This window comes from Brienomyrus brachyistius, chromosome 16 (genome assembly GCF_023856365.1).
Source record: "Brienomyrus brachyistius isolate T26 chromosome 16, BBRACH_0.4, whole genome shotgun sequence".
NCBI lineage: Eukaryota > Metazoa > Chordata > Actinopteri > Osteoglossiformes > Mormyridae > Brienomyrus > Brienomyrus brachyistius.
In genome coordinates this window covers 24,094,487-24,119,966 of record NC_064548.1, presented here as the reverse complement: position 1 = coordinate 24,119,966, position 25,480 = coordinate 24,094,487, and the positions used below count along the sequence as shown (strand labels likewise).

Sequence of the window (25,480 nt, the reverse complement as noted above, 5' to 3'; positions counted from 1 at the left end):
TGACCAGCTGCACGTCATGGACCCAGCTCTGGATTGTAGAACCAGACGAGTTGTTAATCCGGGCTGCAGAGAGTTCCAGCAGAAGCAGATCAAGAAAGGTGGACTTCCAGACAGAAGGAATGGCACGATCAGGAGACTTCCAACGAGAGGCTAATAACAACTTGGCCGCTAAGGAGGCAGACATCAGAAGCCTCTGCTGGAAGCGAGAGAGAGAGAGAGAAGAGATGTCCAGGAGAAGAAGGACCATGGGAGACAGGGGGATGGGAGAGGAAAGAACTGAAGAGAGAGATCTGGCCACATAATCCCAAAGAGCAGCCACTGGAGGACAGTCCCAGAACATATGGAGAAAGGTACCAGGGACCTGGAGGGGACAAAGATGACACAAGGGGTCAGGCTCTAAGCCCATGAGATGGCGTTTCCTGGGAGTGGGGTATAATCTGTGAACAAACTTAAATTGTGTTTGCTGGTGATTGGGATTTTTAGAACAATTTTTAATATTATGAAAAATAACACTCCAAGATAAGACGGGGGTGGGAGAGAGCTCCCCCTGCCAGACAGAAATTATGGGGAGAGGTTTATGAGAGGATTTGCGGAGGAGGGAATAGAGACTGGACACGGGCCTAGAAACAGGAGAAAGGGACAGAGCAAATCTGCACAGCGGGTGAAACGGAAGAGGTGAGGAAAAGGAGATATTACAGGCCCTAAGCATGGACCTCAGCTGGAGGTAGAAAAAATATGAAGAAGAGGGAAGATTAAATGTGACCTTAAGAGACTGGAACAATTTGAGACCCGAGCTATCAAAAATATCACCCAGGGTGGAGATACCTGACTGAGACCAGGGCGAGGAAGAGATGGGGCGGCCTCCAATGTTCAGGACAGGATTATGGAGCAACGGAACACTGGGGTGCCATTTTGGGAAGGGGCCCAACAATTTCTCAACCCTTCTCCATGTGCGAAGGGCCTGACAGATAATCGGACCGACTGAGGCAGAGATGGATTTGAATTTAACAGGGAGGAAAGGAAGCGAGGCTAGACGATGGGGGAGAACATATTCTGCTTCGATAGGAAGCCAGGCAGGGGGATGCTGGGGAGGACTGATCCAGCTCCAAACTGGCCTTAGAGTAAAAGCAAGGTGGTAAATTTCGAAGTCCGGTAGAGAGACGCCTCCATCCAACCGGTCACGGATTAGGGTAGAGTGTCTGACGGAGGGTCTCTTGCCATCCCAAAGAAAAGTAGAAATAGTAGACTTAACCGAAGCCCAGTACCCAGGTGGAGGGGAATTTTAATAATAAACTTAACAGCTAACACTAAAACGTAATGTGCTCCTGAATGTTACTTCACTTTCGGCCTAGATGTTTTTATTTTTAAACTGGCAAAAAAATATTTTTTTATTTTATATATTTTTTTATCTACAATAACCGGAACCTTTTGCAGCTAGGCAGAGCTTTTAACTAAACCAAGTTAGTTGGGGGAGGGGATTTTGAATAATTTATCATGTGTGGTTCACATTATAAGCAGACGTTCATATTTTTCAAACAGTAGATTGGTATGACAATTACTGGCTCAACTTGGTGAAACTTACTTTCTAAGCACAAGTCACCACAAGATCGCTAATTTACTTATTAAAAACGTAGACCCAAGAGCGTCTCACTCTAATTAGAATTTCCGTGATTTTAGGTTTGTATGGATCCTTCGGCATGACGCTAGGATTCACGTGAATGATCAGGATCCGTAATCCGACAGAGTTCACACACCTGACAATGTGAAAACGAAGCGGAAAAACTCGACATTCGTGTTTTTTGGCAGGTTTTCTGCACCTCTGCTACTCAGAATAGTTCTTAGTAACAAGTCCAGGAAAGTCGGTCAAAATATCACCCAGGAGTACGCGGTCATCTGTGCTGTGCGCGAAGGATGAGCAGGTTAATCCTCTTTAGTGCTCGTCGGTCAGCCCCGTTGGGGGGCGGGCCATGCATCCTCTTTGCATGTTCATCTCCCTGCTTCTTTTTCCCGTAGAGTAATGCGAGAGAAGGGGGGGTGAAAGATATTTTTTTCGTTTCAAAGGCATCCTATGCCGCATTTAAGTGCGGATACAACGCAGCGCTTCCATAGATGAGTAGATGAGCTTCCTGCCATGGTCCGTTCGAGGCGCGCTACCGCAGTCACAGGGCTGATCGCCGTGTCGCTCTCGCACATCTGCGCAGGTAGGTTGCGCAACCTCACTGGGCCGGGAATGTATTTTTTTATGTGAATGCATCACTTGGGAAAACAAAATCGGCTTGGACCGAATCAACGGGGACTGCCTTGGGGTTGTTACAATCGGCCGGGAAAAGCGGCTGCTAGTCACTTAATAAGCTAATAATTATATTATTACTATTAATAATTATAGTAGTATCATTCCATCCATCTATTCCAGACATAATGGGGCACAAAGGTGGAGAATGCCAATACTGTATGTGACTGATCTGATGTAAACCTGGACAACCAGAAATACACATGCAATACAACTGAATGACAGGCTAGAGTTGCTGTAGCACGAAGGAGCCACAGTTGATTTGCAAAGGTCCTAACTTGCATACAGATGTTATACAAATTAATGTTACGCTGCTCTCAAATATAATAGTAGGTAAAACACCCAGTATAGATTTACAATGACTCAAATCAGCATGCATTTATAAATAATTATGGAATAATAGTTCATCCAATGAATATTGACATAGTGGTCCTTCCCAAACAGTGCACATGGACATCTTGAGCTGAAAATCGTTTTATAATGGCCATGTGTCTATTTATATTTCCTATCTCAGGCTTTACTGTGTCGTAGTTTGTGGTTCTGCCCTGTTAACATCAGTTGGTTAGTACTCTATATGAGTAACCAAGCCCTCCGTGTAGTGGATGCATGTTGTTGCGGAAATAATTCAGCGTGTTTCCATCGAGTTTGTTTCGGTTCGGCTGCGGTTTCTGGTTTTTCTGACTTAGCGTAATGTTTCCAGGATTTATAAGATTATTAATCTGATTTGCGGTGTGCTGCACGCGTTCAATTAAAATAGCACTCCGCTGTCTTAATGCGATGCGCTGCTTTTGTGTCTGTAACAGCAGATAAAACTCCTAATATTATACATGCAAACTTTCCTCGTTAGGGTTGGGAGCCTTAAAGACACGGGACCTCCCAGTACGTACTTGACTCCAACTTAATTTACAAGATATTCATCTTTAAAAGTTTCTTCTACCTTGAAATTTAGAAATCCAGTTTCCCCAGCCATTTTTAATCGTCGGCTATGACTAGTTATGGGGGTTGAATGGAAGAGGAAGGATTTAAAGGACGCTTCCCGATGACCTTAATGTGACAGTGACCTCTACTGGGGCAAATCTATAGTAGAAAACCTATAACAATTTGGGTTTAAGGCACTGGGAACTCAAAACTAATACTGCTGAAAAACGCAGTGTGGAAAAAACACCATGCATTAGATATTTCCGTAACTATGAAATATGAGCATGTTCTGCTTGCACAGAGATTTTCTTTGTACAGGTTTTCTCTCAGCGTCACATACTAATAAATCCTGAAAATGCACGTTGAATGGGTTTAATTTCATGCTCAGAGCCTGAAGTTTCCTTACATGCATTCATTTTAAGCGCGTTGATTGATTTTATACAGGCACACAGAAATTCACCATTTTTGATGGTAATTCCATTACCAAAACAAAGAAATGTCTGCGTATCTGCTTACTCTTCAACTGATGGTAGAATCCCTTGAGATTCTTTTCCTTCAAACCCAAATGCCTTGTCAACCGTACCCCACCTTGGAGAAAATGCGGCGATGCAGCTACAGTCCGTACACAAGTCTGTTTTCTTTTGACTTTTCAGATCAGTTTTTAGTTGTTTTGGTTCATTATAGCTAATTGATGGTATCATTTGACCTTGAAAGAGGTGTGGCAGCTGTGAGACCCAGGACTAAGGACAAAATTCTGTTCAGTAACATCCAAGAAAACTGTTTCCTTATTTGCTTTCCATAAATTTTATTCCACGAAAAATTGCAGATTAGAGGATGTCAGTTTATTTCCCAAACCAGTGTAATCTTAAGAAACCACACTGATAAAAGTGATGGTCATATTAACACCTGAAGACCTGGAAGGTGTGTGCACTAGTAGGTGCATGCTAAGCACCTGCATGCAAATGCAGCGCTGCAGCATTAGTTTTTGGGAGTTCTTGCTAGTTAATTTGCTGGTAGACCCAGGGTTTTGCTGGATCAGGTATGAAGGAATGGGTTTCTTGTCACCTTGCCATAGTATGTTAATAATGAATGATATCAAATGTACAAGGATCAAGAACCATTTAATTTTTCATTTCAGTGCAGTATCATAATCTACTTTAAAGTATACCTCGCTAACGATTTTTTGCAATGTTTACTGAGTTATAATTAATGAGGTATGGAGACATTCAAAGTGTCCAGTTTTCCTGACGTTCCCAGAACTTTATCCCACTACTGCAACTGTTACAATTAAGAATAATAATATAAATGCAAATGAAGCGCCTGGTGGAGCAGGGGGTCACAGTGTGGCTTTACGTCGCTAAGGTCATGGGTCTGAGGCTGGCCAGTGTATTAACAGTATACACACATTGGACATTTCTAAAACATTTTATTATAAAGCAATATTTTTCAACATTGTTGTTCAACAAAGTTGTTCTGGACTGTAGGTATGGTATCACGCAGGGTGTATGGTATCACGCAGGGTGTATGGTATCACGCAGGGTGTATGGTAACACGTAGGGTGTATGGAAAACACGTAGGGTGTATGGTATCACGCAGGGTGTATGGTAACACGTAGGGTGTATGGTATCACACAGGATGTATGGTATCATGCAGGGTGTATGGTAACACGTAGGGTGTATGGTAACACGCAGGGTGTATGGTATCACGCAGGGTGTATGGTATCACGCAGGGTGTATGGTAACACGTAGGGTGTATGGAAAACACGTAGGGTGTATGGTATCACGCAGGGTGTATGGTATCACGCAGGATGTATGGTATCACGCAGGATGTATGGTATCACGCAGGGTGTATGGTAACACGTAGGGTGTATGGTATCACGCAGGGTGTATGGTATCACGCAGGGTGTATGGTAACACGTAGGGTGTATGGTATCACGTAGGGTGTATGGTATCACGCAGGGTGTATGGTAACACGTAGGGTGTATGGTATCACGTAGGGTGTATGGTATCACGCAGGGTGTATGGTATCACGTAGGGTGTATGGTATCACGTAGGGTGTATGGTATCACGCAGGGTGTATGGTAACACGTAGGGTGTATGGTATCATGTAGGGTGTATGGTAACACGTAGGGTAAAAACAAAGCTGGCAGCCAGGGGTGGACTAACAACTAGAAGCAGGTCAGGAATTTTGGGGGTGGGTGTGGAGGTTCCCTTTGGTATGTTTGGCAGCTGACTGAGGTGGGGGGGGTCCCTTTGGTATATACTGCCAAATCGCAATCAACCTGTTGGCCACAAATGATGAAATACAGCATTATCCATTAATCATCTCCTATGATCAACCTGGAACATGCCAAGCTCAACGGACAGCTTGGGCACCCCTGGTATAAAGGCTATGTCATGCTGTGGTCTTCAAAAGACTGGCCTAGCAGGAAAACTCCCAAACTTCTCCGATGGCCGGTCTGCTGAGAAATGCAACGTAGGTGGTGACATGACATTAGAAATATGATGGAAGTAAAAACAAGCCTAATTTTTGAACGCAGGCAAAAAGGAAAGATTACTGTACTTCTGTTACCAACCACTTGTACTCATTTATTTTTTGACTATACCTGTATATTTCAAAATCCTTTAGAACTGGACCACGAACGTTGTGTTTAAGAATCAGAAACTAGGAATCTACAGTGAAGCAGAACTGCCTTCATCTAATTTGTTTGAGTTTGTATTCGGTTTCAGTAATAATCACTTGAACTAACTAATTATCTTCTATTATTAATCTTCGGAGTGTCTTCAGAGTGTTGGTTGTTTCTTGGGCTTAGTTACAGGCACTGTAATTTCAGGTGGTTTTTAACTACCAAGAATGCTGTGTGGCTTCCCTGATATCACTTAGTTTCTCGGCATGTAATTCCATTACCAGTCTGTAATTCCGTTACGTGTGAGTTTAAACTGAAAGTGTTCATAAGCGTGAGAAGTGATAGAAAACCCTTCGGTTCATAGGGTTCATTATAGACTCGGAATATCTCAGCTGTTTATATCCGTCAGCAATTCGGAGGTTTCTGTTGTACAATATTATGATTTTTTTTGTTACATTTCTGAGGTAATTCAGTTACCAAAATGGCATGTCTTTTCCTTCATTAGTGGTAAAGGTTGCAACCCATTATGCAATATAATTTGATAGTTGGGATACAACAGCAGAGATCCGATGGTATTTCAAGCACTGCAAGTCAGTCATTTTCAAATTGTAGCCCAAAATGTAGCCAGTGTTTCCTCTGACGGCGATTCATTACAGTGGAACCACCTAGGAGTGTCAGTAATACTTTTGTTCACACGTTGTAATTCCTACTGTTTCTTCGATTAATTTTTGGCATCTTTTTGTTCCCGTATTGTGAATCTCATCTCTGGAGTTTCTGCTCTTTAGTTCGGTGGCACTGCCCGTGCTTGGCACGTCAAATCGACTTTCCGCAAGAGCCAATGAAATACGCGCTCTGCTGCCATGAGTTTCTGCAGGGTTGCTCCGATGTGTCTGTTCCCCAGCTTTTTTAGGGCGGCCTTTGGTTGAAGGCTTTCTTGCGGTTTACTAACAACCATCATGGCCATGGTATGACATCGCTTTTGGGCTGTTTACTTGGAGGGACGACTTGTTTCAGAGCTCACTGTAAGAATTTCCCTGCTACTGACAATGTTTGCATATACTGATTGACAGATCTCTAAGATGTGTATGCAGAATGCCCCACTCAACAGAGCACTGTTAACTAAGACCCTATAGATGTGATTGTTTTCTTAGCTTGTTATCTATTGGCTTGTTGGATTCTGATGAAACTCACTAATGTCAGACAGGCCAAGGGGTGGGACCTCTGATCACGTCCTGCCCAGCAAGTCTGCCTGACCTTCCTCTCTCCTTCCTCACATGGCCCTGAAGGGCCACACCTGATGCTTTTTGCCCTGCGTTAGTCTATGTATTTAAGTGCCTGTTTTGTTTCCTGTGCCCAGTCCTCCCGTTTTGATCCCTATTGCCCCATTACTTCCAGTCTTTGTTCTTCAAGTTCAAACCTCCTTTTGTTTCTCCACCATGTCTGCCCCCCAAGACCTTTGTCCCGGTGGTCATGGCAGTCATTTAATTTAATGCACATTTAATTTAGACTGGCTTGTTTTGGCAAACACTTTTGTACATATATATACACAATATAAGCAAATGTAGTGTACTACCAAAGTAGTGATATGGTGTTGGTTTTTATAGGAATTTCGATAAATGCTAATGTGTCTCCCACTTCTGATTGTATGTAGTGGCGTGTTCTTTATTGTATGACGGGTCTCCTAAACTTATATTTTATAAATGGCAATATATCGCCTTGCTCACAGTATCTCAGTATATCATAATACATTGAATCGTAAGTCCTGTGTCTCTCGCCATCTTTACTGCACAGTTATCTTACTGACCTGCTACCAAATAACCTAATTAGTTGAGATATTCAACCAGGTGTTTTGTTTTAGAATCGCACAACTTTTGCTGCCCGTCTCAGTTTTGAGGCGCGTTGCAGGCATTTCAGCCTCAACTGGGTTAGGGTTAGGGTTAGGGTTACCTCTACTGGGAGGTAAAGTGGGCTATCCCACAAAAACAAAGTTTTGAGAAAATGAGCTCCAAAGTAGATTTATTTTTTTTTAAATCAGTGTGCCTATACCCTACAATTGATATATATTATAGGTAGCACAGAGGTATGACTTAGATAATAACAACGTATCCAATTGAAAATATTCAATAAAAAGGGGGTAGGGGTCAAAAATGTGGAATAGCCCACTTTACCTCTCAAGGGCACATTTCACATGTTGTTCTATTTTCAGTTAAATATGATTGTAAATCATTGCATTGTTTTAATTTCCATTTTACACAGCGTCCCAACTTTTTTAGAAACGAGGTTGTATATCGTATTGCCAGATTCTTGCCAATACACAGCCCTACTATTTTATGCTATTTTCTTTTATTGCATGAAAAAAGTAACTATATTTTTATATTTGGGTTTCCCTTATGGGGTGGATCAGGCTGCCTTGGCGGTCGCACATTCCCCAACCCTGCTAGAGGCCAAATGTGTAGTTAAGCACTCCAAGCTGTGCATTGTGTGTGTTAAACACACGGTTGCAGTGGCAAAGAAATGTAAACATATACATCATACAGTCACAATTTTTTTTTCATTAATTTAGATTCATTTGTCTCTTGGTATTCAAGTGTGTTAACTGCCAATTATTTAAATAGGGCTACAAGTGCATTACATCAGTAAATCATTTTAATATTAAACCACTGACTACAGGGCCTGGTCCTCACTGTTACTGCTCCTTTTACAGTTGCCGTTAATCTTACATTGTGTTCTGCATCTGAAATTTTAAATAACAAGAATGGGGTGCTATGGTGGTTAGTGCTGTTGCCTCATACCTCTGGGACCAGGGTTTGGGTCTCTGCCATGTGTGGAGTCTGCATGTTCTGTTGTGGGGTTTCCTCTGGGGACTCCAATTCCCCCCCCCCCACATTCCAAAGAAAACCATGCTGAGGTTAATGAGGTTTGCCCATAGGTGTGAGTGTGTCCTGCTATGGGTTGGTGCCCCATCCTGGGTTGTTCCCTGCCTTGTGCCCTGTGATGGGTTGGTGCCCCATCCTGGGTTGTTCCCTGCCTTGTGTCCTGCTATGGGTTGGTGCCCCATCCTGGGTTGTTCCCTGCCTCGTGCCCTCTGATGGGTTGGTGCCCCATCCTGGGTTGTTCCCTGCCTTGTGCCCTGTGATGGGTTGGTGCCCCATCCTGGGTTGTTCCCTGCCTCGTGCCCTCCGATGGGCTGGTGCCCCATCCTGGGTTGTTCCCTGCCTTGTGCTGATAGACTCCAGACTCTCTTTGAACAAATGGTCACAGAAAATGTATGTATGGATTAATTAGAATTAAAGACCATAAATGCACACTGATTGATTGCTGTGATTCATCTAATGGTAGTATACTTTATTGGTCCCTGCGGGGAAACGCTCTTTACGCCTCCCCCAACTTGCTCTCTTTAGGTGAGAGCAAGCTGGTTGTGAAGGGCAGCCACCCAGTGCAGCACCCAGGGGGGCTGGGGGTTAAGGGCCTTGCTCAAGGACCTGCAGGTAGGCCAAGGCTGGGCCTGAACCAGTGACCTTCTGATCACAGGCACAGAGGCTTTGCCCACTGAGCTACACGTTGCCCCTGTGGTGTAGCTCTATTTGTGAAAATTACGTAATCTATCTTTTGTTTTCCGCTGAGACAAAAAAAAAAACAATGTGAAGACATTTTGCTAATTTACCCTGGCAGGCTTGGAAAGCTTCACAACCAACAACCCCCTCGGCTTCAGCAGGTGCCTCAGAGGTTACCAGTATCGGCAATATTGGGCAGTATCGGTAAAATTTGCACATTGGTGCCCCACTACCTGTGACCCCGCCTTGGGATACAGTATATAGGTCATTGACAGGTTCATTGCCACCCTTTTGTTTGAGTTCTGAGGGAATCGCTGACAAAACAGACACTGCTGTCTAACCCCAAACGAAGGATGAGGACAAGCTACGTTAAATTCGATCCCACAGTGTTGGCTTCAGTGTGCTTAAAGGGGCAAGAGTGTTTGGGGAGCTAAGCAGCTTTATGGCACTCTGGAATGTGGGGGCGGCATTACATAACAGCAGAATTCCCATTTAGGACACGGTGAGACAGTGGCTAGTGGCATAGAGCCATCTGGGAGAATGTGGTTGAAGAGATTAGCAGTGTCCTCACCCCTCTTGGCTATTCCTGGCTGTGTGTCATGGAGGCGAGTACGCCCCGTGGTCAGGGCTTCCGAAGAGCGACGCCGACCCTGCTGTTAATCTCCACCTCATGGCTCTATGCTGGCGGCCTCCTGACTGGACGTCTGGGGAAACACATTATCAAGGGTACAGAGACAAGCAATGACTGATGGGTCTGCTAGGGCTATGGAGGTCATTTGGCGTAAATTGTTAAGAAGAACTTGGTTGTTTGTCTTTGAAGGGAAGGTGGAGTAGCTCTATGGACCTGAATTTGCCCGTTTGTCTTTTTGAAGGTGATGTAGCTCTAAGGACACGAACTGGCCGGTTTGCCTGTCTGAAGGTGATCTAGGTCTAAGGACACGAACTGGCCGGTTTGCCTGTCTGAAGGTGGTCTAGGTCTAAGGACACGAACTGGCCGGTTTGCCTGTCTGAAGGTGGTCTAGGTCTAAGGACACGAACTGGCCGGTTTGCCTGTCTGAAGGTGATCTAGGTCTAAGGACACGAACTGGCCGGTTTGTCTGTCTGAAGGTGGTCTAGGTCTAAGGACACGAACTGGCCGGTTTGCCTGTCTGAAGGTGGTCTAGGTCTAAGGACACGAACTGGCCGGTTTGTCTGTCTGAAGGTGATCTAGGTCTAAGGACACGAACTGGCTGGTTTGCCTGTCTGAAGGTGGTCTAGGTCTAAGGACTTGTCCCCACTGGCCTCACATCACAACATAAGCAGAATTCTACATTAAGCAAGTGGTGTCACACAGCTTCTAGATGTTCATCTTGGATCTCAGAGGCTGATCTTTAAAATGCAAAATTATTTTTGCTATCGGTTTCCACTTGGTACTCTTACAGTCCAAAATCATGTCACTGAATAACCAAGTGCATGATTGCGATTGTGTGTGTGTGGGTGGGTCATGTATGTATTATATTGTGGGGGCCAAATGTCCCCATAATGTGATAAAAACATAATAAACATTTATTTCGGTCCCCACAATGGGAAACTCAATTTTATGAAACTCAGTGACTGCAATCAAAAAGCTACCAACAGTTTTGTATGTTGTTTGGTCATGTATGGTTAAGGTTAGGGCTGGGTGGGGGTTAAGGTTGTCATCATTGGTATTAGGGTTTTTCCCATAGAAATGAATGGAGAGTCCCCACAAAGATGTGTGTCTGCACTATGGAGGACTGGTGTCCCACCCAGGGTGTCCCGTACTGCGCGGGTTTCAGGTTCCCCGTGACTCTGTGCTGGATTCACACTTACTAAGATGGATGGATGGTACAGGGTTAGTGGACAAGCGTGCACTAACTGCATGTATACCCAATGACACCTTTAAAAGAAGGTATTTCCTGTTTCTGTATGTGTCTCCCTCCATCCTCCCAGGCCTGAAATGCTTGTGTGAGCTGTGCGCCAACCACATGTGTGAGACCGGGGTGGGCGGGGCCTGCTGGAACTCGGTGACGCTCGTGGACGGCCGGGAGGAGGTCGTCAAATCCTGCCTGTCCCCGCTAGAACTGAAGGGCCAGCTCTTCTGCCATGGCTCCTACAACGTGTCCAAGAGGAGCTGCTGCTTCACCGACTTCTGCAACAACCAGACACTGCGCCTGCAGCCAGGTAGCGTGCAGGTTCAGCTCAGGTGACTGCAGCTCACACATGATCCGTGGATCCAGTGACATCACCAGGTCAGCCAAGGGCAGCTGTTGAGCGTCGGTGATTTGGCTGGTTTATAAATAGCCTGGAGTGTGCTGGTGTATTGTGATGATCGCGCTTGTGACGACGACGCACCCAAAGGGTTAATGATCTTGAAATGCAAAACGTCATTGCATTGGCCGGGAATCGAACCCGGGTCTCCCGCGTGGGAGGTGAGAATTCTACCACTGAACCACCAATGCGAAGATGTACAGTCATGTGACCCTGGAAGTATTTACTAAAGGCAAACTAAACACCTTACTTTGGAAATGGTTTTTACTGGAATTTTATTAATTAAACAGGCATTAACTTATTAAGATATGCATAGAGGTGTGTCAAAAAGGAATCCAGAAGTTTGAGCTTACCATTGTGTTGGTCTTACAGCTTGTCCAGCGAATCACCTTTATAATCTGCAAAAAAGTGTTGATCAAAATTGATTTTGGATAAGAGATTATGGATTATCCCAGGTGCTTTCTCCGCTGAAAGGTAACGCGCATGAGCATTCGTTTTGTGAAACATGCTAATCACACAACGTAACCTTAATTATTGGCTAAGGCAGCGGTTTCATGATTAGTGGTAAAATACACTGTAAAGTACACTTTAATGATCCCAGGAGGAAATTCTTGAAATGCAAAATGTCATTGCATTGGCCAAGAATCGAACTCGAGTCTCCCGCATAAGAGGTGAGAATTCTACCACTGAACCACCAATGTGAAGTCATGTGACAACGGAAGATGACATCGTTGGGGGGCATAGACTCTCTATCAGTGTCATAACCTAGGAGGTAGAGCTGGGTGGTATGACCAAAAATTTATATCACGGTATTTTTCAAAGTTATATTGGTTTCATGTTCGGCCAACTCGGTATGTGTGTGTTAACCAGCGTGAGTGTGTTCCATGGCTATTGAGAGGAGGGGAGGGGCTGCGCGAGTGTGTGTGTGTGTGTGTGCGTGCCTGCACGCGTGCTTGCGCTGTAGGGGTGCTGTGTGAAGTGCGGCGAATGAGGCGAAAACCGCACTGTTGGTATCGAAAATGGTGAAAATGAGTATCTAATCAGATAATAATTTTTAATATCGATTAGTATCTGAGAATTGATTCTTTACAACCCCAGTGTCTCCTTATTTTCAACTCCAGTGTCAGCTATATCTTCCATTTCTAATCTTGTGCGTACATTTTTAGCGGTGCATCAGTGAAAAAAGGTCCCTCTTTAAACAGCTTCCAGCTGTGCCACTTTCCGAACGTTGTGTAGGCTATTTAAACTGGTAGTGCGGTATATGAAAAATTCATATCAAAACAATAATAAAAACGGTTTTCGGTATGAACCCGTATACTGCCCAGCACTACTGGGAGGTTGTATTTATTATAGGCAAACTAAACACCTTACTTTTAATAAGGTTTTTACTGGAACTGTAATTAAACAGGCATTTCATTTTGTGAAACACGGTTATTAGACAACATAAACTTAAAGATTGGCTAAGGCAGCATTTTCATGATTAGTGGTAAAATACACTCTAATGATTCCAGGAGGAAATTCTTGAAATGCAAAACATCAATGCATTGGCCGGGAATCGAACCCGGGCCTCCCGCGTGGCAGGCGAGAATTCTACCACTGAACCACCAATGCGAAGATATAGGATCTTGTGACCATGGAAGATGACATCATTGGAGGGGGTGTAGACTCACCATCACCCTCATAACCTGGGAGGTTGTATTTACTAAAGGCAAATTAAACACCTTACTTTGGATAAGGTTTTTACTGGAATTTTATTAAACAGGCATTAACTTATTAAGATGTGCATAGAGGTGTGACAAAAAGGAAAGCAGAAGTTTGAGCTTACCATTGTGTTGGTCTTACAGCTTGTCCAGCGAATCACCTTTATAATCTGCAAAAAAGTGTTGATCAAAATTGATTTTGGATAAGAGATTATGGATTATCCCGGGTGCTCTCTCCGCAGAATGGTAACGCGCGTGTGCATTCGTTTTGTGAAACACGCTAATCACACAACGTAACCTTAATGACTGGCTAAGGCAGCAGTTTCATGATTAGTGATAAATACACTTTAAAGTACACTTTAATGATCCCAGGAGGAAATTCTTGAAATGCAAAATGTCATTGCATTGGCCGGGAATCGAACCCGGGCCTCCCGCGTGGCAGGCGAGAATTCTACCACTGAACCACCAATGCGAAGATATATAGTCATGTGACCATGGACGATGACATCATTGGGTGGCGTACATTCACTATCACCGTCATAACTTGTGAGGTTGTATTTATTAAAGGCAAATGAAACATCTTACTTTTCCAGTAAAAACCTTATATATTTTATTAATTAAACAGGCATTAATTTATTAAGATATGCATAGAAAAAGATATGCATAAAGGAAACCAGAAGTTTGAACTTACCATTGGTAAGTTGGTCTTACAGCTTATCCGGCGAATCACCTTTATAATCTGCAAAAAAATCGTTGATCAAAATTGATCATATGTCAAAAACCGCTAAATACTAACTTGAATTTGTTTGTGTCTCTTTATTTGATATCAAAATACCACATTCTAAATTTAAATCTAACCCGCAAGGCTGCCAACTCTTACGCATCTTACGTAATACTCGCACGTTCAGACTCGCGCTGATCGCAAGAGATCTTACAGCAAATCTATATTATTCCATTATAAACCTCACATTAGCTACACCGAAAGTGTTAGGGTAGTCTGCAAACCCTACAAACTATTTACAAGGTAATAAGACGGGCTCACACACATTTTTATATATATAAAATGTGTGTGAATGTGTGAGCAAACGTGATTCGGCATAAAATCGCTCCAGCCAGCTGATTTAAGTTGGCAGCCCTGAGACCGGGTCAGTTTTCAGGGCCCGTTTGAAGTCCCCGTTTACCACCCGGAATTTAACCTCCAGTCCATCCATCCATCCCTTTCCTGTATTGTGGCGATTGCGGGAGTCATTTAAAACTGCTCTCGCTTTAAAAATGGAAGTTGCTGTTTTTGTTCTTTTCCATCGCACAAACATAAAAGCCATTTACGCGACTCTCATACTCAGGCTTACGGAATTACACGCATCCCACGGCAGGCAGCACACGCTCACAATACTTACTATTTACAGCATAAAACCCCAATACTGATGGAATTTGCGAAAAGAGCTGGAGGTTCAGTTTAAACAATAGTTTGGACGGAATTTGTAATCAAATACTCAGACATTGTAACATTAACCGCTAGGCCTGTTCGTCTCGTTACCAGTAGCACCTGCGCATGAAAATCGGTTTTTTCGGAGTTTCGTAGCACATGCTCGACGATAATAAAGATATTCTGTTAAGAATATTTATGAAATACAGGATGCACTAAAATGCAATGAAGTTATTACTTTCCCATAATGCATAAACAAGTTTCATACCTTCTGAAATGCAAGGTCCAAGGCTATTTCCAGACAATTTTTGGTCAAGTAAAACTTGAAATTGTTTGCACTATCTGTACTGTCTTTGCGCATTGTCTCTTTGGCACCATATGTATGTTCGTCTGTGCACTAAATTCTCGCAGCTTTGTATACCAGAAGTTTCCTCCTGGGATCAACTAAGTCCACCTTAATCTTAAGGTAAGCGTGTTAATGGCGCTAACTTGGCAATGCCGGGACTCACCAGCAGGATGTGCTAAAGGCAATGCTGTATGAAGTTCAGAAAACCATGATGCCATGTTGCTCAGAAAAGGCAATTTAATAGTTGTTTTTAAATTTGAATGTTTTTGTATAGGGGCCGTAACGGTGTCTACAGTCAGTCGAAATTTACTCAGAGTACATCCCTAAGAAACAAAGTAATTTCAGATTGTACCTAAGATTTTTGATTCTCTCTGAGTTTTAGTAAGCTTGTACTATTTAATGCATGTTTTTTTTCTTGCCCTGTGCTTCTGGACACTGGATCCAGGTGCACTTAGACCCTGTACTACCTGAGCTGTTATGGAAGGTGGATGGCTGAAATAAAAATACAGTACCCGTCAAAAGTTTAGACACACCTACAGAAAACCATTTGTTTTTCAACAAGATTGCGACCTTTAGCATGCTTCAAGGTTGTGTAAGTGCTCTATTATCCTGTGAACATGGAAAGAGATGGAGTGCTGTGACAGATGACCCGGCCCCCACAATCCCCCGACCTAAACCCAATAGAGCTGCTTTGGGATGAGTTGGATGGAAGAGTAAGAGCAAGGTAGCCGACTTGTACCCAGAACCTGTGGAAACTCCTTCAGGACTGTTGGAGAAGCTTTCCAGGAGGCTACATCTGGAAGCTGGTTGAAAGAGTTTGCAGTGCTATCATCAAAGCAATAGGGAGCCAATTTGATGAGTAAAATTTAAGAAAATCACATAGCTAAAACAGATAGATGCATTAAAATCTGGTGTGTCCAGACTTCTGACTGGTACATTGTATTATATAATAGCTGTACTTAATAAATCCAAAATAAAAAATCATTCTGTTCTAGAGTAGGGGTGGAGTAGTGGCTATGAGGTTAGGGATCTGTGCTGGTAGTTGGAAGTTTGCTGGTTCAAATCTTGTGAATGACAGGATGCAAGGCCCTTAATGTGCAATTGCTCCATCCTGGGTATGGTGTTAATCTACATCCGGCCCTGTAAGCAGGTTCTCCAACTTTCTGGGAAAATTTGGGGGTTGGTGGCAGGATCGGCACTCCAGCCACCAGAAAAAACTTCACACTGTTGTGTTCCTCTCAAACTAGTGTGGTGCTGAGATATGACCCGCTGCACTCAGGTTCTCATTCCTGAGGTGGGTCGTTGGGTGATGAGTGTAGTTCACACTCTTTATTTCTCTCAACTGCAGGGACTACTCAAAACTCAGCACATAAATATGAATTAGCTGGACTGAATACTATTTTCTTAGCGGCATTCTGAAGTGAAGATTAGTTTAACAGAAAATAACAGTTTCACGTTAAAGGTCGTTCTTGGTAATCGGTAACTTGGCTGTTTGACAGGCAGGAATGACTCAGTCGAATATAGGAATGACTTTCACTCTCTTTCAGTTACCGCTTACTTGGACGCACTATATAGACCTTTGTGCACATCTGACGATGCACCTGTCCATTGCACAGCACACTTGCATGCCCACACATTCACACACTGATGGATAATAAAATCAAAGGGGTTAGGAAACAGGAGCACAAACAGGAAACACATGCAAGATGTCAGCGTTGCACAGGCTGAGCTGGGAGCCAGTCTGAACCCAGAGCTCTCTCAAGCCGCTGTCCCCAGAAATTAATTAAAATGCATAATCAAGTGCAGAGAGTACAGTGCATGCTCCAGTCTTGCTGGATTTTGCAGTATCTTCCTGGATGCCTTTTAGGATTCTTTCCATCCTGTTTGCAGCAGCTAGGCGCGTAAGTTGGAATCTCTCACTGAATGGCTGCATGGGTACATGGTGGTTCCTGCAGCAGGCCAATGTTGTGGTGCCACAGAGGGCAACCAGATCCTTGCTAAAACCACTAGAAAAAATAACCAACATTTCCTCCAGCCCACTGTAACTGCAATTTACTGGCCACCTAAAATCATCAAAGGATAACATTTTCTGGGAGAGAAAAATCATGCAAGTTTTGTTTACTAAACGGCCTGACATGGAGCTATTTAAAACAATGATCATGACTCTTATGGCTCGAGCCAAATTAACGATATTGCTCACATATTGCATTAAAATATTGGTTGCATGTTACAGGCAAGCTTACCAAGAGTCAAGAAGTTTATTGGCCATGTTAAATGGATGCATTGGAATGTTTGCTCGTCCGGCCACACTTGGGTTACAAAGAGACTACAGGCAGTGCAAAATAGTGCAGAGGTCTGACAGAGTGCAAAAACTAGATAATTATGCTGATATACAGAAGCTCACAGAACGTTTTACTTAATTCTGCAAAAATGTTGCAGATTTATTGGTTTCATAATAGAAGTCCATTGACAAGCAACGTTTAATATCTTCTGCACATATATTTTATTTGTAATAAATGTGTATTTTTTTGACTGACAGTTTTTTTTTGCCTTTTTGGTCTTAATTGTGATTGGTTGATTTGGCTCTCAAAGGGATATTAAAAACAAATGTTTGATATTTTATGTTATTGCAGAGGTGCTACTAATTAAAACGCACTACGATAAGACTGCTTGTCAATTAACTTTTTCCTTTAGAACTATAATTTGGGTTTCAATTTATTACTATACTTGAAATGAATATTCTATTTAAAACTACTGAATGTTTGTAATGTGATTCATATATTTTTGTAAACGAATAATAATAATAATGATTTTTGTTATAAAACCAATACATTTTCGAGATTTTTACTGAATTAGGCAAGTTTCTGTGAGTTTTGTATGCTGATATAGTGGTTTCATGGATGTGACTGTCGAGGGAAATGTGGTCATTGGAAATGCAAACAATCCGGGCAAGGAACCTATTCCTGGATCTGCTAGTCAGTGTCCTGATGCTGTGAAACCTCATACCAAACTGCAGGGGGGTGAAGAGTTTGTGGCTGGGGGTCCTGGATAATAGACTGAACCACCCAGGGTGTCCCCTGCCTTGTGCCCTGTGATCTTCTGAGCAGACTTCACGACCCCCTGTACGGCCTTCCTGGCATGAGCTGTGGTTCTATCACACCATCCTCTGATATTCCGAACTGCTCCCTGATGTCCACTATAACCTCATGTGTTTCAGTGACCTTCAGGGCGAGGTCGCTGTCCATGGAACCTGTTCACCTCACCCACTACACCAGTTTTCTGGCTGATAAAAGGGTGTATTTATCTGAATGTCCATCTGTATTGTAATGTTTAAATTCACATCAACTCAAGGTTCTCGCTTGCTTTCATACTTCAAGTATACATTATGGTGGACGGTGAGGATCAAAATATCATTAAAATGAGTGGAAAACCTAGCTGCCTCTGATTGAACAATGGCCTCTGTACTACAGACGTAGAGATCGCGGGTGGTGCAGCTCTCTCAGAAGTGGAGGAGATGACAGACCATTCCTGGGACAATTCCTTTGCCTGTTTGCTAACAGGGAGGACATTTCAAACCTCGACATGCTCAACTAAGTGTCTTTCTGGTTAATATCACATTCTAGTTAAGTTCATGACTTTTCTGCAGACCAAAATATTTCAACATATTGTATTTTATTGTGTTGATATATAAGTATAATGGATAAATAGTTAAACCAGAACTCAAATAATTTGTACTTCCTGTTTTTTTGATAGACCACTAGAGGGCAGATGTTTTGCATGTGATGCCTTGTCACAGCACCAGTTGTGGATGAAGTACTGGTGTATTTAAAAAGGGCTGTGAAAATCGCAGCAGTTTCCTGTGCTTTTCTCTTTCTGCAGAACAACTGCAAGGTGAGTCCAGCTGGCACAGACTGGAGGTGGCCGCAGTGGTCCTAGTGTCCTCCATTTTGATGTTTGTAGCTATCCTGCTGGGTTTGTGTATGGCTCAGGGATATCGCTGTGCCCGCTGCAAGGCCCAAAATCCCGATTTGGAGGAGCCGCTGGATGATCAGAACCTCATGGCCCCCAAAATGTGTCTCAGGGACCTTATCTACAATCTCAACTCCTCAGGATCTGGATCAGGTATGATGCCATGTTGCCCTATATTTACAACCATCATCCACATTCAAAGCCAGACCAACATGGAAAAAAAAGACCAACATAGTGCCTCTTTCTCCTTTAGCAGGACTTCCGTTGTTGGTCCAGAGGACTATTGCTAGAAGTATTATCCTCCAGGAGATCATTGGGAAGGGCAGCTTTGGTGAGGTGTGGCGGGGCGTATGGAATGGGCAGGATGTGGCCGTCAAGATGTTCTCATCCCGGGACGAGTGGTCCTGGTTTCGAGAGGTGGAGATCTATCAGACAGTCATGCTGAGGCACGAGAACATCCTGGGCTTCATAGCAGCCGACAACAAAGGTTCGAATCACACTCACTTTTACTCCTGTAGACTTTATTGCCAAGTTTACAGAACCAAAGTCCTATTCTAAGAGTAAATGGATTTTAAAATGATGTGCATCACCTATGCTGAGATATCTCTGGGCCTTTTGCGGTGAGTTTGCGTACGCTTAATCCATTCACGTTGAACCAACTTCCAACAAAATGTCTGCATTTACCGACACCATATTTCATTTGCTAGTTCTCTTTTTTCTAATCCGGATCCAAACGTGCAGAGGCTGTAAACGGTCTGTCATTCTCGTTGCAGATAACGGGTCGTGGACCCAGCTGTGGCTGGTGTCAGAGTACCATGAGCACGGCTCCTTGTTCGACTACCTGAACAGGCACACGGTCTCCATGGAGGCCACACTTGTCCTGGCTCTCTCTGTAGCCAGCGGGCTGGCTCACCTGCACATGGAGATCATTGGCACTCAGGGTGAGCAATTCAAAGGTCACCCTGGTGTACAGTCTATCACTCTTCCACATCAATTTGATGTAACTTGTCCCTCTTTTCAATAAAGTAAGATGGTGAAGCTGGAAAGGTGCTCTCTAGGGGCAGCTTATGCTCTTAGGACGACCAAGGCCGAGTGTGAACTTTTCTCAAAGTGCATTTGGACGACGCCAAGGTAAAGTTCTGGTAAAACCTGGGCCACTATCTGTTTGGCAGGAAAACCCGCCATCGCTCACAGAGACTTAAAGACCAAGAACATCCTGGTGAAGAAAAACGGCAGCGCGGTCATCGCTGATCTGGGCCTGGCAGTGAAGCACGACTCCATCGCCAACACCATTGACATTCCATCCAATCACAGAGTGGGAACCAAAAGGTGGGACTCGCCTTACCTGAAAATGGCCGCATGAACGTTTGAGCTAGCTGACCTATAATGCATTCTTCAAATATGGTTTTTATTCAGATTTATTGTCTAGGTTACTATAGCCATTCACACTAAATGTGTCCAAGATGATTCTGCAAATATTTGACCTATCTCTGTGGATGGTGGTACAGCGCATGACACCTGTTTTCCCTCTTAACCTACATCTATTATATTATACATCTATATACACCTATATATTACCCATCACAAAGTCACCCTCTCTTCAAACAGTTATAAAGTAAATCTCATTGCCTGTGACAGCAATAAAGAATTTCATGAATACCCGGTGATCCTCTCCACTATAGAGATGCTCTTAAGTCAGTACCTATGACCATTGAGTATTTTAAGTCATATTTGATGGATTTCCTTAGAAAAAGCGTATAAATAGAATAGTGGCCTCCTCATTTACTTGTTTTGGAAAAGTGTGTATGTCTAAACACTGACGAGATTCACTGCAGGTACATGGCTCCAGAGATCCTGGACGACTCGATCAACGTGAGCAACTTTGAGTCCTACAAGCGGGCAGATATTTACTCCCTTGGCCTGGTGTTCTGGGAGCTGGTCCGGAGGTGTTCTCTGGGCGGTACGTTCGCTGGGTTCAGCAATGCACAAGTATGCCTGATGGTGGCACTGTAGTAAGAGAACTGATTCTTAAGGTTGTGTTATGTGGTGATGTGTGGTTTGGTATTTGGTGCAACTTGTGGGTAGAATTTTATTGCTGGGCTTTGAGCAGCCTTTTGAAGTACATGGAAAGTTGGCACGTAGGCATGTATTATATTAGCATGAGTATATTTGGCTCCTATGAATTTTGATGGAACGAAATGCTTCATACTACACTATATGGACAAAAGTATTGGGACACATTGAACTGGAATCATTGAAGTCAGGTGTTTCATTCAGCCCCACTGCCACAGCTGTATAAAATCCAGCACCAGCCATGCAGTCCTTTCCAATAAGTCAGTTTCTGAAATTTCTTCCCTGCTAGATATTCCACAGTCAGCTGTAAGTGGTATTATTGAAAAGTGGAAGTGTTTCGGAACAACAGAAACTCACTCTTGAAGTGGCAGATCACATAAAGTAACGGAACAAGGTCGCGGAGTGCGGAGGCACATAGTGTGTAAGAGTTGCCAACGTCCTGTTGAGCTGCAGAGTTCCAAACTTCCTATAACATTAACCACAGCACAAAAACTGTGTTTCGGGAGCTTAATGGAATGGGCATCCATGGCTGAGCAGCTGCATGCAAGCCTCACATCACCAAGCGCAATGCCAATCAGATGGACTGGTGTAAGGCACCCTGTCACCGGACTCAGGAGCAGTGGAGATATGTTCTGCAGAGTGACGAATCACACTTCTCTGTCTGGCAGTCAGATGGATGAGTTTGGGTTTGGCAGATGCCAGGAGAACGTTACCTGCCTGACTGCACTGTGCCAGCTGTATAGTTTGGTGGAGGAGGGATAATGGCATGGGGTAGTTTTTCAGGGGTTGGGCCCTTAATCCTAGTGAAGGGAAGTCCTTTTGGAAGACATTTTGGACAATTATATGCTTCCAACTTGGGGGGAACGGTTTGGAGAAGTTTCTTTTCTGTTCCAACATGACTGGGCTCCATTTCACAAAACAAGGTCCATTAAGACATGGTTGGAAGAACTTGACTGTCCCGCACAGATCTATCACCTCAACCCCATCAAACACCTTCAGGATGAACAAGATCGGCGACTGCGTGCCAGGTCTTGACGTCCAACATCAGTGCCTGACCTCAGAAATGCTCTTCTGGATGAATGGACAAAAATTCCCACAGACACACTCCAACATCTTGTGGAGAACCTTCCCAGAAGAGTGGCAGCTGTTACAGCAGGAAAGGGGGGACGAACGCCATACTGATGCCTATGGATTTAGAATGGGATGTAATAAAAGTTCCTGTGGGTGTAAAGGTCAGGTGTCCCAATACTTTTGTCCATATAATGTACATTTGTAGTTGCTGATGCTTCTTCTGTCATCTGTAGGGAGCTGTGAAGATTACCAGTTGCCTTACTATGACATGGCGGGATCAGATCCTTCAGTAGAGGAAATGAGGAAGGTTGTCTGTGACCAACAAGCCAGGCCCAGTATTCCAAACCAGTGGCACAACTGGGAGGTAAGGAGGATCATTCTTAACCAATGGCTATGAGGCAGAAGAATAAGGATCGCAAATTACATGGGGGGGGGGCATTTCTAAATAATGGCAAAGCTGTTTAATAAGGATGGATTGTTCCTAATCAGTTGCTTTTAGCTAAGGTAATTAAAGTTTTAAGATGAAATTTGGGCTGCAAGTTTGGATAGTATCACACTAAACCTGGGATAATTGTGGTATGAAGAGCCTGAAAAGAGGTCACATGACCCGGATAAAACATCACAAGTTGTCATTCATGCTGGTGCTGGTGGTGTTCATGTAATCTCTCTACGCTGTATACGGTCCTGCTGCTTATCCGTTCCAAAATCCTGCCGATTTGTAGGTCATTTTAAAAATAGTCCTTCAGCCGACTACAAGAATGAAAATATACGTCTCTGCGTTGATGCAGGCACTGAGGATCCTGGGAAGGACGATGAGGGAGTGCTGGAATGCCAACCCCGCTGCCCGACTCACCGCCTTGCGAGTTAAGAAGACCATCACGCAGGTGACCGTCGTCAAGACCAACTGATTAGCTGAGCCGCTGCTGCACCAAGGCAACTGGCCCCTCCAAGCAGGACACTATTCTCCAGCCTATCGGCCATGTTGTCTTCTTGCTGTGCTGGTCAATGTACGTCACTCTGCATGAGAGTACATCAGGTTAAAAAAAAAAAAAAATCCGTCAGACGTTATACCAAGCAGCCAGCAATCTAAAGCTGACACAGAAGTTGACCTCCTCAGGTGAGACGTCCTGCTTACATACTGATTATGGGCAGGTTTTCATGTTACCTCATAAACGCTGAAGCGCCCAGACTTGAAGCTGGCCAGTAACTCACATTGGTGCTATAAACATAACATAAGAGTTAATGAGGATCACATCACAGGGCTGTCATGCAGAATTACATACCACACAGGGGTCTTGTCCGTTTATCACGCATATCTCAAGGGGACCCATTACTTTAGTCTCCATACCAGACAAAACATTTTCCTCTCCTTGTGTAGGAAAAGTTGGTCTGTTTTCAGTGCTACTGAACATTTGTAGGACAATGTGCTGGTGGACCACAGGCAATCGAGAATGTGATAGGAGGAGCTTAAGAGAAGCCAGAGAAAAATCCACTTAACCAGCTAAAAAAAGGTCTTTAGCTAGATCAACTTATTTCAGCTTAACGGACGTTTCACATAAGGAAGGACACTTGATGTCCTCTTGCAGCTCTCTCCGTCTAGCCGTCCTACCGTATAAACCAGTGATTCCCCAACCTGCTCCTTGGGGTCCCAATACCAGTTTACATTTTTGCTCCCTCCCAGCTTCCTGCTAGACGGTCCATGTTTTTCCTCCCTGTCAGCTCCTTACCAGGACAAAAACGTGGCCTGTCTGTGGGTCCACAAGGACTGGATTGAGAAACACTGCTATAAACCAATTAATGCAACAAGGGTTATTAGATTTTAATTGCTTACATTATCGCTGCTATAGGTAACCAGTTGCAGAAAAGCTAAGAAACTCAGTTAAACTCAGGTCTATATGCCTCATGAGCATCATCAGGAGGAAGAGGAAGGTGAAGCAGCATGTATCACCGGTTCTCAGATCTCTCCTCAGGAATTGCCTGCAGCTCTGTGACTCGGACTGCGGGATTTATCAAACCACGCCATTAAGCAAACACCTCATTCTGTACATATTTTTAAAAGGCCAATGTCAAGTGTAAATAGCAGAAATATTTATATTTTATATAAAAATTCTTATGTCCTTTGTTTTTTGTTGCTTGTGTTGTAAGTAAAGAAATTGTATTATTATTTTCAGTGCATAGTTTGTATGTAACGTCTCATTGGACATACTTGTATGAAGATGTTTATGTGTTTTTTTTGTTTGTGGAAGCTGCTGGTTGACGAAGCTCATGGTGATGTCAGTGGTGACGTGATTGCATTAAACTGTACTCTCCAGTGTTAACAGTGTCGCAGTTTTTTTTCACATCGCATGCAAATCATTCTTGCTCAGACAGTGACCATTACACTGCTTCCTGGATAATCAGTGTTTCCCAACCCGGTCCTTGGAGACTCCCACAGTTCACATTTTTGCTCCCTCCAAGCGCCCTGCCAGACAGTTCACATTTTTGCTCCCACCTAGTAGAAAGCTGGGAGGGAACAAAAACGTGGACCCTCTGAAATTCCTTGAGGACTGGGTTGAAAAACACTGGTCTGCATGTATACAGTTGTAAGATTTTGAGGACATTGTGATCTGGACAGAGGGCAGCATAAAGGCATGGTGGCCCAGTGGGTAACAATGTGACCTCACACCTTTAAGGCTTGGCTATCTGTTTCGAGTCTGCATGTCCGGTTCTGTTCAGGTGAAGTGGTGTCTCTAAGTTTCCCAGAGTATATGTTAGTATGTGCCCTGGGATAGACTGGCATCCCTCCAGGGTGTCTCCTGCCCCTGTGCCTTCTGGGAAACCCTCCAGTTTTACCACAACCCGACTAGATGAGCCCTTTTGAAACGAGGATAGGCGCATGATCCACCTGTACCGGGGGTGTAGATGCACCGCCTACCGTTTGGGTGAAAATGCTATTTGCACATCCATCTTCTGTAATCACTTGTCCTACACTGGGTCATGGGGGGGTCCAGAGCCTCCAGTGCCCTTGTAGGCAGAGGATCAAAGAATGTAGGCCCTCTAAAATAGACAAACGAAAATACATTGTTGATAAGCGTTGCAAATTGTTTTGGGCTAGGGGTCCCACGGGCCCCCTGCACCCCAAGGGCCCCTGGGCAGCGGCCCCACTGGCCCGGTCCGTAATCCGTCCCTGCACACAGGCAATTTGCTAACTCTGATTAACCTCAACATGTTTTTTCACTGAGGGAGGGAACCAGAGTTCC

The 25,480-nt window shown here is 43.9% G+C and overlaps 2 protein-coding genes and 3 non-coding genes across 7 annotated transcripts; 2 read left to right on the top strand and 3 right to left on the bottom strand.

Annotated features, from left to right (window-relative positions):
• Positions 1–1,909: 1,909 nt before the first annotated feature.
• Positions 1,910–11,845, top strand: LOC125710231 (activin receptor type-1C-like). The gene is made up of 2 exons (XM_048979762.1): positions 1,910–2,201; positions 11,339–11,845. The coding sequence occupies exons 1-2, from the start codon at positions 2,132–2,134 to the stop codon at positions 11,593–11,595; spliced, it is 327 nt and encodes a 108-aa protein (XP_048835719.1). The 5' UTR covers positions 1,910–2,131; the 3' UTR covers positions 11,596–11,845.
• trnag-ccc (transfer RNA glycine (anticodon CCC)) lies at positions 11,777–11,847 on the bottom strand. The gene has a single exon. It is a non-coding gene; the product is annotated as a tRNA-Gly (tRNA).
• Positions 11,848–13,196: 1,349 nt separating this feature from the next.
• Positions 13,197–13,267, bottom strand: trnag-gcc (transfer RNA glycine (anticodon GCC)). The gene has a single exon. It is a non-coding gene; the product is annotated as a tRNA-Gly (tRNA).
• Positions 13,268–13,757: 490 nt separating this feature from the next.
• On the bottom strand, positions 13,758–13,828 carry trnag-gcc (transfer RNA glycine (anticodon GCC)). Its single transcript has one exon. It is a non-coding gene; the product is annotated as a tRNA-Gly (tRNA).
• Positions 13,829–15,269: 1,441 nt separating this feature from the next.
• On the top strand, positions 15,270–24,523 carry LOC125710227 (activin receptor type-1C-like). 3 transcript variants are annotated; one of them, XM_048979756.1, is made up of 8 exons: positions 15,270–18,750; positions 18,882–19,250; positions 19,351–19,584; positions 19,871–20,038; positions 20,270–20,426; positions 20,933–21,057; positions 22,475–22,605; positions 23,030–24,523. In XM_048979756.1, exons 2-8 carry the CDS (start codon positions 19,079–19,081, stop codon positions 23,147–23,149), a joined length of 1,107 nt encoding a protein of 368 aa, XP_048835713.1. In that variant the 5' UTR covers positions 15,270–18,750; positions 18,882–19,078; the 3' UTR covers positions 23,150–24,523. The 3 variants fall into 3 exon arrangements, with proteins under 3 accessions (XP_048835713.1, XP_048835714.1, XP_048835712.1); XM_048979757.1 differs by having other exon boundaries at positions 15,270–19,250; positions 19,354–19,584; XM_048979755.1 differs by having other exon boundaries at positions 15,270–19,250.
• Positions 24,524–25,480: the final 957 nt, after the last annotated feature.